The sequence below is a fragment of the Stegodyphus dumicola genome, chromosome 4 (assembly GCF_044657685.1).
Source record: "Stegodyphus dumicola isolate Sdum_Otavi_A_Nest chromosome 4, ASM4465768v1".
Classification (NCBI taxonomy): Eukaryota; Metazoa; Arthropoda; class Arachnida; order Araneae; family Eresidae; genus Stegodyphus; species Stegodyphus dumicola.
This window is the reverse complement of record NC_140771.1, coordinates 206507843-206523633: the sequence shown is the minus strand read 5'-3', so window position 1 is coordinate 206523633 and position 15791 is coordinate 206507843. Positions and strand designations below refer to the sequence as shown.

At 34.6% G+C, this 15791-nt stretch overlaps 1 protein-coding gene across 2 annotated transcripts in view; it reads left to right on the top strand.

Annotated features, from left to right (window-relative positions):
* The window catches only part of Smg5 (Smg5 nonsense mediated mRNA decay factor), a 150301-nt gene that overhangs the window by 106519 nt on the left and 27991 nt on the right, over positions 1–15791 (top strand). For both annotated transcript variants that reach the window (XR_015040860.1, XM_035366452.2), the window contains exons 15-17: positions 9091–9223; positions 9933–10014; positions 12956–13113. Coding sequence is in view for 1 of the 2 variants with exons in the window: in XM_035366452.2 (XP_035222343.1) it covers positions 9091–9223; positions 9933–10014; positions 12956–13113 (373 nt within the window). In the remaining variant the exon portion in view is untranslated. The remainder of the gene's footprint in view (positions 1–9090; positions 9224–9932; positions 10015–12955; positions 13114–15791) is intronic.

The following is a 15791-nucleotide window of genomic DNA, read 5'->3' as shown; positions in this document are numbered from 1 at the left end:
CACTAAATACTATATCACCTTATATTATATTTGAAGAAATTAAATAATGAAAAATCTGCATAAATGTATGTACGTTTTTTGCATTGTGATAAACTAGAGCCATCCAATTTTTAATGACATAATACTACTGTGAATATGGGCATCTGAAAGCCCAAATCTAAAATTTGGAATGTGTTTTATTATCGATTTCATATTTTATACAACTTTAACAAATTTTTGATTAACAAACTGAGCGATTTAAAAGCGAGTAATGGCAGCACTCTACAGGGGGGGGGGGACATTTTTATCTATAGTGCATGGAACTGTGTATCAGAAGTTCTAAAAATATGCTCGTTTTAAAATTATTTTGTGACGTTGCTGTTGAACTGAAATTTGATTTAAGTGCAAAGAACATATTTAATAAATTAATATAACACACAAAACGTTAAAAAAAAGCCCCTTTGGAGCATAATTTAAAATCTGAAACTTTTCAGATTTTCTTATTCTGTGTTTTTTTTTTTCGTGGAACTTTTTTTTTATTTTTCCATACGTAATTAATTAATTTAGGTATTTTCTTATTATTTGCACCCCTATGTCAACTCATAACATATGGCGTTAGAGGATTTCCTGTTCTCTTGAGAGCTAGTACCAGAATCCACCATGGGCCGGTAAAGTGATTAAGGAAGACTCTTGGAATTTTAATTTTGTTCACATAATATTTTAAATTTGGTTTTAAAACTGGCATAAGTGTGTCCCATCGAATTACAGATATTAAAACCTCGTAAAAGATTGGTTTTTAAGAAATAAATTCCGTATTATTTATATTAGTAATTTTGCCAATTAGAGAAAATGTTTGCCTGCCTATTTTAATGGCTCAGTGGTATTGTTAAGTTCATTAATAATAATAAAGTAGTTTGTAAGATGCAGGAAAATTTATGAGATGGTTAAATATAAAGTGTTCGAATCCATGGATGGTACATGCATTAGTGAGTTGTCTGTTACTGTGTTTGTACTTGAAATTACATCAAAAACATGACAACTCTATTGAATATTGAAATCAAGGTGTGAATAATCAGGAAGTACCTAAATTTAATACTTTTTTTAGCGAGCAGCAAAATCAAACCACAGTGTTAAAACAGTTAGCTGTAGAGGAGGTTGTATCCAGTTACCATGATCTGTTAATCAGTAACACTTAAATTTGAAAATTACAGTTATTTCAACCAATTTCAGTGAAATGTTTGATAATCCTGAAACTGAATCTACTTTCTCTTATCAAGAGAGAAGGTTTGTGTAAGAGTCCCATCTAAAAACTAAACTGAACTCGGCGGCACAAACAGCCCTTGAGCCATGGCGAGCAATGGCCTGATATCCGCTGTCTAGAACATGGGCCCCAGAGTGTTTGTGCATTTTGCCGGGACGAGTGCTCAGGTTGTCACAAGACCCCCAGTGTTTAGTCCCCAAGCAAATTTGATACTTCATTTTATTGACACCCTCAAAGGATGAAAGGTCAACCTTGCTCAGCCCGGGGATGAAACCCTGGACCTGTGGTGCTGCTGTACAACATGCTAGCCACTACACAATGGCCCTCAAGCATCCCATCTAGACCTATGCAAATTATTTACTTGCATTCCATCTTTTAAACTAAATAAAACTTATTTACTTCTTCATGAATATTTTAATGAAATCATGAATTTGGTTTAATTTTCTGGTTATCATACACAGACTTGGCTTGCATTTGAATTATGCATCATAATGCACATAAATGAGCTCAACTAAACAGAATGACTTCTGCTGTAGAAGGCATAAGTCCTACTGGCTAAGCAGGTATTTGCCTCAGTGCACATATCTGAACTTTTCTCTGGGTGATCTAGTATTCATGTAACAGTTTGAGAACTGACTCACTAAAACTAAGTTAATGACTATAGATGAGTGATACACTACATGATTGCAGATGGATGGTATGGGCAAATGCTGCCTAATAAAGGAGAATATTGTTTTTGCTTTGTGTTTTTCTCATTTTGTATTTCAGCAGTATTTGTTCCTGTAACAAAAGTAAAGCAGTGCGAAAGGGAAGGTTTGTACTGCTTTAAATTTTTATTTACTTGAGGTTAAACTTTAGAAAAGGCATAAATTCTAAAAAATTCATGCCAGGGTTGCGACACTATCTAAAAAACCGGGAAAAGTAAGGAAATTCAAAAATTGACCAAAAAAGTTAGAAAACTTGAATATTTATTCAAAATCTGAAAACAGCAGGGAATTTAATACAGCGATCCCCAAAAAGCGATTTTTACACCATTTGAATCAATTACTTTTTTGGCAGTTACCATTCAGGCAGCTAGCATATAGAGGCAGTTTTTCCCAGCACAGGTCAGATTGTCTGTTTAGAAAGGCAAAGCAAGGTTCCACTGTCTTTTGATTTCCAGTAACCTCAAGAATCCAGACACTGACATGTGCTTGTGCAATGCATGTTGAATGAAAGGAAATCCCTCCCCCATTCTCATATAAAACAAAATCTTTTAAATCATATATATATATATATATATATATATTTTTTTTTTTTTTTTTTTTCATAAATGGCTTATTTGTTATTTTGCAGTAAAATTTAAAAAATAATAATAATCAGTCATCCAAGATAACCATTTCATGCATCTATATTCCCCAAAATTGGCAGTTGCCATTCAGGCAGCTAGCATAGAGCCAGTTTTCCCAGCACCGGTCAGATTATCTGTTAGAAAGGCAAAGCAAGGTTCCAGTATCTCTTGATTTCCAGTAACCTCAAAAATCCAGACACTGACATGCGCTTGTGCAATGCATGTTGAATGAAAGAAAATCACCCTTCCTATTCTCATATAAAACAAAATCTTTTAAATCTTTTTTTTTTTTTTTTTTTTTTTTTTAAATAAATGCCTTATTTGTTATTTTCCAGTAAAATTAAAAAGATAATAATAATCAGTCATCCAAGATAACCATTTCATGTATCTATATTACCCAAAATACCAATGGTTACCAATGGTTATTGTAATTCAATTTTTAGTCTTTAATTAACTTAATGTAGTTCATATCATTTAATGTTGCTTCTTCCTTCCAAATTTATTATTAGTTTATAATACTTTAAATTTCGGGCAATTTTTTTCTGGCATGCTCCTGAAATTAATTCTAGCTGTATGATGACATACCATCATGAAATTTTGTGCACACATTTTTTACTTATTTATGCTTTTAAATAAACATAAAATACTTGAATTTATTTTGAAATATCATTAAATAGATTTCTTTATGTCTTTTAGCTGCAAATATCAGCAAAAAAAGACATTTTTAAATCCAAAATGGGCAGATTCTAATCGCAATCCTCAGTGAAGAAAACAATTCTTGTTATAGTTATAATACAAGGTAACCAAAAAAGTTCTTAGAGTTTAGAGTTTAGGCAATATTGCCCATTACTCTTCCGCCATTTGATCATTTAAATCAAGGGATTTAAATGCTAACTCCCATGAAAGGTAAGTAATAATTAAATAGATAAGATCCCAAACTGACACCAAATCTATAGTATCAGCAAAAGATCCCATCTCTAAATTCAGGGTGTCGGTTGAATCGTGAAAACTTCCCTATTGGATGAAGAGCCAATTCAATCCCTCCCAAACCACCAAACGCAAATTCTTGACCAAACAAGAGTGTGATGGCGAGGGGAAAAAAAAAAAAAAATTAAATAAGGAAGGCAGAGGTGCTTTCTCAAGCCAAATGGCCAGGTAGTGTATAAAGATTTGATATCTATTTTCAAATTATATTCCAAAACAAAGCTATGAGAGGGAAATTCCTGCATAGTTTCTTTTCAAAAAAAAAAAAAAAAAAAACTCACAGGGCGTCTTGATGCTTGTTTCTTGTGGTTTCAAATTCACCTTACCTGTAGATGTTTAGTATACATCAGAAACCCTATTATGCCAAAGAGCCCTTTGTATAGAAGGGCTTGATCAAAGGTAATATAGGGAAACCCAAGGAATTTGTTTCTAGGGACAGAAAACACCGGACATCGTCCCAGAAAAGTGAAAAGGTGTTTCCTCTTCTTCTCCACAAGCTGGGCAGAGAGGAGATTCGACAAGACCACATTTGTGGAGATGCTTAGCCAGATAAGCATGTCCGGTAACAATTTGAATTACCTGGTGTAAGTTAGTTCTACTGAGGTGTATGAGTTTACCTGATAAGTTAAGTGTACTGAGCACCAACTTAGAATGAGCCCAGTCTGGTAGTTTAGACCATATATCATCATGTTTGTTCTTTATCCAGCTTCTTATTTCTTTTTTTAACAGTTTGATATGAAACTGGATAAAATGGTTCTGGGCCAAACATGGGTAGTTGCGAAGCATCTTTAGCTACTTTTATCAACTAGTTCATTTCCAGCAAAATCACAATGACCTGGGACCCAGACTAAACTAATGGTATTATGGGCCTGAGCCAGAGAATTGAGATCTTGAGTACAGGTCAAAACACAGTTTTGTAACTTGACACGATTAGCCAGGGCAAGGATGGCTGATTGGCTGTCAGAGAGAATATATATATACTTATCAACTGTATTTTCAGCTAAGAGCTCCCTGGCGACCATATTGATTGCCAGAACCTCGGCTTGGAAAACAGTTGTTAATTTACCAAGGTATAGATGAAATCTAATGAAATCTTCTTCAGATCCCTTGGTTCTTATAATAGCTCCAGCTCCAGTGAAGTTGGATTTTGATCCATCTGTGTAACATTCAATTGATCCTGTTGGAATTAGGTCAATTAGAGATTCTATCTCATTCCTTTTTGGTATATGAGTTGAGAATAGTTTATCTAGAACTATTGTTTTAGTAATTGCATCTTTGGGCATATAGATTATAGGGATCTCATTGCCCAAGTCCAGACATATGTCAGTGTGGCTTTTCAGGTGGCTTTTATGACCAAAACCTGTCCTTTGGCACCATGTGCCATTTTTATTCAATCTATACATGGCTTTAATTGCTTCTCCCCTCAAGAATAATTTCAAGGGTGGAATTTGCAATAAAAACTCTAACGCAGCAGTAGGGGTACTATTTAAAGCCCCACTAATGCATAGGCAAGCAAGTCTTTGCACCTTTTGTAAAATATTTAAATATGTGCTTTTGTTAATAACATTGATCCAGACCACGCATCCGTAAGAAAGCATTGGCCGGGCTATGGCAGTATAAATCCATAGAGTAGATTTATGGCTAAGGCCCCATTGTTTACCAACGATTCACCTACAAAGTACTAGAACATTTGTGGCTGTTTGTGCCTTTTCTTTTATATGGGTGATCCATGTAAGTTTACTGTCCAGGTAACATCCTAGGTATTTAACGCATTCCTTACGTTTGATAATCTGGTTACCCAGATATAAATCTGTCAGTTTCCATTTCCTTCTCTACGTGAAAACTATGACCTCAGATTTTTCAGCAGAGAAAGATAGGCCATTTGTTTCACCCCAGTGTGAAACTTTATTCAAGATCTGCTGAGCTTGATTGTGTAGGGTTTCGATATCGAAACCCTGTAATAACACAATAAGGTCATCTGCATAAGCCTGTGACATGCGAGGTTCCTCCCATAGAAGTACTAAGAGTGAGTCGAATATCAGATTCCACAGGAACGGAGAAAGAATACCACCCTGCGGGCACCCTTTAGTAATATCTCTCTTCACTTCATAGTCAGTGAGACTAACACAGATATTCCTGTTTTTAATCATAAAGATGACCCATCTAGTAATCATAGGGTGAATATGACTTCCAGTAAGGGCCTTATGTATTTTCTCGAAACCGATGTTATCAAAGGCTCCTACAATATCCAGTAGAATCCCAATGGCAAAGTGTCCGTCTATAATTGTTTTTTCTATTCTCCACACGAGTTGGTGTAAGGCCGACTCAGTGGAGAAGCCAGGCCTAAAACCGTGTTGGTCTAAGCCAAAAGTATGGTTCAGATTATTATCTGACTGGAGGTGCCAGAAAATCAATCTCTCCAACAGCTTAAGCTGGAAGGATGTTAGAGTAATCATTCTAAATAAGTTTGGTTTCTCATATGTATCTTTTCCTGGTTTAGGAAGAAACACACCTCGTGAAATTCTCCACACCTTAGGAACATATCCTAAAACCAAACTGGATTCGAATATGTCCAGGAGAATGTGGCCAAAAATATCCTAGCCTTTCTGAACCAGAATTGGGTAAATGCCATTGTTCCCTGGAGATTTAAAGGGAAGAAATACATGAAGGGCCACTTTAGCCTTTTCAAAGTTCACTATTGTCTTAGCAAAATCCAAATCTAATGGATTATGAAGTAGTTCCAATGCATTTTCTTGGGGGTCAGAGGTGACACTTGTGTCCCCCAGATGAAAATTCAACATGGTCGAAAGTGTATCCAAAGGGTTTATAGTATAACTGCCATCAGGTCGCATAACCAATGAGAGTCAAAACTCCTGAGGACACTTGTGTCCCCCAGATGAAAATTCAACATGGTCAAAAGTGTTTCTAAAGGGTTTATAGTATAACTGCCATCAGGTTGCATAACCGATGAGAGTCGAGACTCCTGAGATCTTTTAAGAATCTTATATACTCTGGCAGTCTCATGGTAGGACAGAATATCTGTGCAGAACGATCTCCATAAGTTGTATTTAGTTTTCTTGATTTCACTTTTAAATTTCCTTTGTAGAATTTTGAAGTTAGACCAGTTAACTTCAGATTTATTTCTGACTGCTTTCCTGTGAGCTCTCCGAACTTCTGGATGGAGGCTTTCAAGCTCCTTGGTCCACCAAACTCTCTTGCTAGGAGAGTACTTCCTTCGTTTGAGAGGGCATGATGCATGATAAGATTCAATAATGATATTTGTCAGATTGTTTGCTTGAGTATCAAGTTCCTCGACTGTACAATTATTGTCTAAAACCTGAAGGTTAATGACATTAGAAACAAGGGAGTCCTTATAAAGGTCCCAATTTGTGTTTTTAATGTTTCTGAAATATTCAGCTGGAATTTCATTTCTCCAACGGTTCTGGTTTCTGTAGTCCTGAAGAGAAGAGCATCCGCACCCGAGGGTGCATTCACTTCCTCAGAAGGAGCTACAGTGGTTATAGTGGGGGTTTCAGAAGATGCGTTTTTTTTCTAATTTTATATTGCAAGCATCCATTTTGGTATCTGATTGAAAAAAGGGGGGAGAAAAATTCCTTCCGATTTTCTAAGAGCCAGTTTGGAGGGGTTAGCCCCAGATTTAGCAGCCAGCAGTGACCTTGGAAGAGCCCCCCACTCTGCCATGCAGGACCCCACCCAGGCACCACCTGCAACTACAAGGCAGGCAAGATTATATACCAGCTGATAGAGCAGCTAGGACATGCTGGTTAGGCTGCCCTGAGCTCCTGTACTATCTGGCGGCCTGAGACGCAAAACTCAGCTTTTCTCCTGTATCCTCTACATGGCTGCTTCCTCCAAGACCCCTCCTCTCCAGATCAAAGGTCCTCGGAGTTTCAAATCCTCCCCACAATCGCCGGTTTTCCCATGAAAGAGCTGTCCGTTGGGCTGTCATAAGATAGATTACTCATCATCAGACCGAATCTCATCCCACTAAATCCCTGTATGCCACAAGACTTTGTCACAGTTACCCATTTAGCACCACCCAGGGGGCACGTGTGACTTAAGGATAATTATGGACGTGGGTAACATTACCCCCCAGCATAACTCTCATAGCGACTGATTGAAATGGATGCGTCAAAAGCGCTCATTCGGTGTTGTTTGCTGTATGATTTTAAAGTGGACCTGTCAGCATCAGAACCAAGTCGCTGAATTTGCCAGGCTTTTGGGGATGATGCTGTTAAAGAACAAACTGCTAGGCAACTGTTCCAGAAGTTCAGATATATCTCTTAGTTCAGGGGATATATCTCTTAGTGATGCACAATGCAGCAGTCGGCCACAAGTGCTGGGCGATGAGGCCCTGAGAGCAGCCATAGAGAGTGACAATAGCCAAACATGTGACGAGCTTGCTGCATACTTCCAGGTATCTGATGAAACAATTAGACTCCATTTGCACTGCATAGGAAAAGCATATAAGCTGAGCACCGCACTCACTGTCCGAAGCAAGCAACAGTGTGCTGCTGCCTGTTTGTCATTTTTTACTCAGCACCGCAGTGGACCCATATTTGATAGAGTACTCATCAGCAATGAAAAGTGGGTCCAGTAGGACACGCCCAGACGTTCCAGGCATTGGTTGCAATCACGGGACCTCACACTGCATGACCTTCTCTGCACCCATGCAAAATCATGCTCTGTATCTGGTGGGCTAGTCACCAAGTGGTGCACTAATAAGCTTGTGTCAGTGGGCCAAACCATCACGGCAGGCCCATACTGGTAACAGTTGGAGCGTGTGCATCAGACACTGTTGCATAAAGAGCCAGCATTGGTCAATCGTAAGGGTATACTCCTTCTCCATGACAATGCAAGCCCGCATGTGGCTTGGGAGGCCAATGACACCATCCAGCGACGGGGCTGGGAGACACTACCCCATCCAGCACCAACAGACTACCACCTTTTCCATTTCCTGGACAGCCATCTTCTTGAGAAATGCTTCAACAAATGGCCAGACCTCAAAAAGACCCTCACGGACTTCTTTGCATCCAAGACTCCTGAGTTTTGGACGATTGGCATCGCACAGCTAGCCACTCGTTGGTAAAAGCCACTGAATGCCGATGGTGATTACTTTGAGGACTAGCAGTGATTATTATTTGTTTTATGACATTTTTCTTTCTGACTGTCCAAAATGGCAAGAATGTTTATGGTTACCATGTATTAATGCTTTGGGGATTATATATACATATTCAAATTGATATGTAATTAGCATTAATTTTGTGTTCATGTTCAAGTGCTACTATAATTAATTTACCCTCAGCACAGCCAATGCGCACTATGTGGATAGATTAGAATTTTCTTAAAACATGCCTAGTAAAATCAGGGAATTTCATTCTCCTGTTTGGCAACCTTGTCATACATCTCAAATTAAAATTTACTTTACGGCCTTGTACTGTTTTTCTTGTTTATTAAAATATTTCATAGACTTTTCGACTATAATTAAATTTGTGCTATTTTTGTTTTTCTTTAGGATTCTTGAACATTCTTCACTGTCACCTGAAATGCTTATCCAGATTGTTAAGAAAAATACTCTTTTGCCATGTTTAAAAGTATTATGTGATTGGCTCAAAATTAATGAAGATATATTATCTGCATGTGTTGAGGTATATTTTTTTATTCTTTATTTTAATTCAGCATGAGTGTCTTGTTGTTGGATGCATATTTAATATGGTACTTACACGTTATGACAACCATGTTAGTAGAAATCACCAGTTTGGAAATGCACCAAATGCTGGTAAACATGCACATATCAGTTATTCAGGCAAACATACCCATGACAATTATTCAGTTTCCAATGTTGCCAGGGGGGGGTTCCGTAAATGTTTTTTTTTTTTTTTTTTTTTTTTGTGTGTGTGTGTGTGTGTGTGTGTGTGTTCTTTTTATTGGCTCTTTAGAAAACTTAGTATTATTTTATGTGTTAAAGTCGATTTTAATAATACTTTCAATTCTTTCTCAAAGCAACTGCTACAAAATTTTCACCACAACAAAAACAAAAGGCAATTTAATTAAGTTTACTGGTCGCCTTTTGGAATAAATGCATAGTGGAAATATAGAATATGAACATAGTAATATGCTTGTATGCAAAGTATAATTTTTTGCAGTAAAAGAGTTTTTTTTTTTTTTTTTTTCCTTCTGTAAAATTTGGCTAACTGCATCTAGATGGTTGCTATAATATGCAAGTACCTTAAATTTGTTTTAAAGTGAAAATCAAAATTTTTGTTCTGAAAGCTATACAATATTCTATAATCTAAAATATAATAATCTATTTATAATCTGAAATGCAAAAATTTTTGTACTTTTTTCCCATTTCAGAGTTCTCAGCTTCTTTTATCCTGTCTTATAGAATTATTAAATGTACTTTTGAAAATTGAAGATAAACTTTTATGTTCTATAGGTAAGATTTTTTTTCACTAAAAAAAAAATCTAACTATTAAAGAGAAAACAGTTTTACTTTGTTGTTTTCAGTTTAACTTTTTCCAAGAAATAAAATTATAGTTGCCAACTTTTATGAATTTTTCACACTTTTTACAAAAAATTACCTAGTTTTCTGATCTTGTTATGTAAAAATCTTTTCTCCTGAATTTTACACTTTTTTAGTGCAAAAAGGCTTCGTCCCTGAAGGACTGTTGTTTTCGTTTTGCAATTTTGCATCAGAACCCTATAAATGGCGTATCACTTTTCAAATTGTTGCCACCAAATACTATCACCCTGTGTTATATTTGACGAAATTAAATAATGAAGAATCTGCATAAAGTATGTATATTTCTCGCATTGTAATAAAACAACGGAACATAGAGCCATCGAATTTTGAATGATGTAATACTCCTATGAATGTGAGAATGTGAAAGCCCAAATTTGAAATTCGGAATTTGTTTTAATATCAATTTCATATTTTGTAAAACTTGAACAAAGTTTTAATTAATAAACTCAACGATTTAAAAGCGAGCAATGGCAACACTCTACCGGGGGTGGGGGAACGTTTTTAATCTCCAGTGCGCGGAACTGTGTATTGGAAATTCTAAAGATATGCTCATTTTAAAATTATTTTGCAATATTGCTGTCGAACTCAATTTTATGATTTAAGTGCAGAGAACATGATATTTAATAAATAAAGGCTACACACAAAATGTTAAAAAAAGGTCTCTTTGGACGTAGTTTAAAATCTGAACCTCCTTTTTTTTTTTTTTTTTTTTTGTGTGTGTGTGTGTGAGTACAACTGAAAGTAAGTATGCACGTTCAAGTGCTTCAAAATCCATCCGCTGAAACATTCTCAAAACAACTGTTAGATATTAGCGATGGAAAATGTACTATAGATGAAACTGGATGCGTAAAATTACTGATCGATTTCTGTGCAATCATTAATTTGCAAGATGCTCTCATTGACCAGATATTTCCCGATGTACACACACAATACATTAACCATGGGCTGCCAGAAAGAGCAATTTTAGCAGCAAAAAATGTGGATGTCAACGATTTGAATCTCAAGATACAACAGTTGTTACCAGGGTACTTGGTGTTATACAAATCTATTGATGCAGTTTGCGATGCCAATAAAGCTGTGAATTATCCAACAGAGTTTTTAAACTCATTGGATTTGCAAGGCATGCCACCGCGTAATTTACCATTGAAGGTTTGGATTTGCGGGTTATTTTGCTGCGTAATTGGAACCCACCACGGCTGTGCAGCGGCACACGATTAGTCATTAAAAAATTAATGAAAAACATTATCAAAGCCATCATTTTAAATAGCAAGTTCCAAGGTGAAAATATATTACTACCACGAATCCCTATTATACCCACAGATATGCCAATTCAATGTAAATGTCTTCAATTTCCAATTAGATTGGCATTTGCAATGACTATCAATAAGTCTCAAGGCCAAACAATGTTTGTTTGTAGCTTAGATTTGAGCACACCATGTTTTTCACACGGACGATTATACATGGCATGATTTCGAGTGGGCAGACCACACGGTTTGTTTGTGTTTAAAGATATTGTAAACTCTATTGTATTAAGGGACTCATATTGTTTTTAGTGATATTGTCATAATTAGTGATATATATAATTTTAAAGAATAAATTACAATAAATAAAAAAAAATAAATGGAGTTTTGTTATTTTTATATTCCGTCATCGTTCACAGCACTCCATGCCTCTTTCATTCATGTACCACATCATCACACTTACAATTAGTTATATTTTTCTACCAAAATATTCCCTAGAAATAATTTATATGGCAAAACAATGTTTGCCGGGTCATTTAGTTGTGTATCTAAAACTATGGGATGTGTTTAACACCCTTAGTGTTCTACCAATTAAGGAGATATATGTGCTAAAAAATTCATCATCCAAAATTAAATGATTTTTAACTACAGAGCTGGTTGCACTTCTTCCCAAATTCCACCTGGTCATCCAGCTGTACCGTTATTCTACGTAGCTATTCTTTTACATAATCTATGCAGCACTTTTCTTGGCCATGATTAAAAAGTGAATTGCGGCATTCCCTAATCAAGATGTTCTTATACTAAGTTATCTACAGTGAAATAAATCATCACACACACATATATATTATTAATTTAAATAAGGTAATAAATGTCATGAAGCATAATTTCCAAATTACTTTTTATCAAAAGCAAAAAAACTTCTGTAAATATCTTAAAACTAGTTTCATTTGTCTAATTATTCATTTTTTACAATAAATATTTATCCCCCCATATGTGTTTCAAAATACTGAGGAATGTGTAGCTGTATCTCTAAAATTGCCTTTATACTTTTTTTTTTTCTGAATTATTTTTCAAAATTTTTATGATTTTTACCCATATGAAATTAGCAGTTATATGAAATACATGAACAGTTTAATCAGTAATTTTTCAGAAAACGTAACTTGAAAGATTTTTAATCTTTTCTTAAATTAAGTTATGAATATGTTTTATTTTAGTTCTGTTATTTATGTATTTGTTATTTATAACCAGAAAACTATGTATTTTTCTCTTTTAAATCAGGCCCACCAACGACCGAGTGGTAAAGTCGCTGAACACTGGTAGGTTGGTTCACGTTTCGAATCAGAGTGAAGTGGGCTGGCTGCCTGGGCATTTTTATAGTTTTCCCTCTGTGTAACATTCATATTTGCCAGTTTCCTTTAGAAAACTTGCCGTGAAGGCATCTCTCCCCTTAGGCAAATAGTCCTTGATTGTTTTGCCATAATCAAATAAACCAAACATTATTAAATCAGCATGACTGATACTGAAGATGTCCATGAAATTGATTGTAACCAATTTAAGTAATGCATTGTAATAAATAATAATTAAAGAATCTTTTGTCTTTCATAATGCAATAGAACATCTGTTTCAAGTGGAAGAAAATGGTGAATCTTGGAAACAAACATATCCTCTGCCTGAAGACACTGCTTTGCAAGAATTACCTGCGCTGAAAGAAGTTCACCGTAATTTATCTTTTGATATTTCCAGAAGAAGAGAACTTTCTCCCACATCACAAGTTTGTTTGAAACTTTTTTGTCCTTATATATTTAAAAGTTTGTTAAATTTAATTTCATTATCTTAAAAGTAATGTATACTTTGACTATTATATGTATATATATATGTATGTATTGATATGTTTGGATCAGTAGGCATCAATAATGCATAAGTTACTTTGAAAGCAATAATAGATTTACTTCAGATATGAAGAATTTAGTCTAAAAAAGGTAACATAAATTTATTACATATTGTAAGGAGTTATATATGTGGGGAAATATGTATATTTTTTAAATATTTCCTTCTGTTCTTGAAAATGTAAATTCTTTTTTATGTTTAGTAAGATTCAGATTATATTATTCAGGTTTAAGTATTCAGATTTATGTTAGTAAACCATTTCAACTACTTATTTTTAGCATTAGTATCTTTTGGTTGAGGTTTCCCCATATATTGATTACTAGTTTATAAATAGTTAATGATATTTACCAAATTATATTAAATCTGAATTAATAGTAGAATGGCTGCAATTTTTAGTTTTTATTGTAACAGCACTGCTAAAACTTTTGTATGTGAAGCTGCTATGTTACTAAATGTCAGATTAGTTTGCATCCTAAGAAAAGAAAGTACGCATATACCCATGTGTATGTTGAGTTAAAAAAGAAAGGGAAAAAATTCTACTCTATTTTGAAAAAAAGTTTTTAATCCATTTCATTGTATATATTTTGAAATAAGATATTCCATATGCATTATACAGAATGGGTTTATCATTTCTTATAAGGATAGTTCTCCTTTTGAAATAAAAATATTACTCTGGGAGTAAAAATAATGTAATTATAGAAATCAGCTATTTACATCAAATGGCTGGGATATAAGACTGAATAATTTGTGTAAGAAGTTTGAAATTCTGTTGCATTTTTTTTTTTCAGCTGAGTACTGATGATTTGATGTAATTATGCCTATAGTTATCATTTCCACGAAAGGTCTTCGTCTGTACTGGACTTCTAGGTTAGTCTGCAGTAAACTTAATCATTCTGCAGAGATAATGCCAAATTATTCTTAACTGTGAAGATTCTTGCATACCTGAGCTGCCCCAATCTTGATATATTACCATTTGTATGAGAAAATTTGCTTTCAGAACAAGAATTCCCTGTATTGTTTTCAGCTTCAAGCATCTCTGTGCAAACTGAATTTTTATGATCTCTGACAATATATTTGTACTCTTGTTCATCCAAAATAGGATTATATTTCACTACACATGTTGCCACGCTATCAGAAAAACAAGGAAAAGTCAGGGAAATTCATGTGGCGGTCTCCAAAAAAATTCCCCCCCCCCCGTGCTGGAAGCGATCACTTACTTGTCGAATTATGTATGGCGTGAGCATTATTCGGGAATTGAAACGAGAAATCTAGTTTTGTGCTAATTTTTCATTAGTATTTTTTTCTATTAATGTTTTGTTGAAATATTCTAAATGTCGTCATCATCTTTTTTTTTGGGGGGGGGAGGTCTTCAATTCTAAGAAAAAATTAAATTAAATTTGTATTACATATCCTTATTTTAAAAGTTTTTCATCAAAAGTCTGTTGACTTCTTAAAAAACACTGCTTTTTTCACCATTCAGAATTTAAAAAGTGTCACAATATTAATGGGGTGATTGTTCGGTAGTTACATATAATTTAATAGGATAGATATAACTGGTTGCCTACTGCCATTTTGTAAACAGTACCTTCCATGCCAGAATTTATCTTTAATATTTTTTAAAACAATGAAGCTGCCATTTGTGACATAATTTTATAACAATTAATGGTGGAAAAAATCCAATGTTTAAAAGCTCGACCAGTACTTTCGAGAACATTCTGGCATGTTATATAACTAATAGTATAAATACAGAGTTCATGCCATTTTTCGTCAGTTTGCTTCCTACTATCGCTGCTACAAGACTGCTGCTCTGTCCATTACTCTTCCTTTTATTAGAATAGTTATGGCGTCAAAATCCTAAATTTAACCTTATTTTAATTTAAATTATTATTAGATATGTAATTTAGAGAAGTTCATCTAAATTAAAAATGCCTCAGCACGGCCAACACACATTATGTACACAGACTGGAAATTTCTTAGAACAGACGTGGAAAACCTGGAAATGTCAGGGAATTTCATTCTCCTGTTTAAGTGGCCACCCTGACTACAGTTAACCTTCATATTTAGAATGATCATTATTGATTTTATGTCATCTAGTTCTGGTATTTTTTTTGGGGGGGGCTTACATAAGCCCACATTGCATATATGACAAAGTGTCATTGAGCAAACATTTTCATGTTTTTTTTATTATTATTATTATTATTCTTTTGAAACACTGCCTTTTAATTACTATAAAGGGGATTTTGTAGACAAAGGAGGAATTAAGATGGAGATGAATATCTTCCATAATTACTATCAAATGTCTGCTGTATTGCTTAAAAAATGTTTTATTATAAGTTGGGGGGTAATTTTTATCATAAATGAAGGTAAACTTGATGTTGAAAACAATAGATTTGCAAAGCCATGGTGAAAATGCATAAGAAATATAATTATAAATATATATATGTGAAATGTACAATCTCATACATTATTTATGTTGTGCAGCTGGGGCAACAGGAATGAGACAAATTTTGGAATATAAAGTGATACGTTTATTTTTGCATCCATCTCACAAGCATTCCTCCT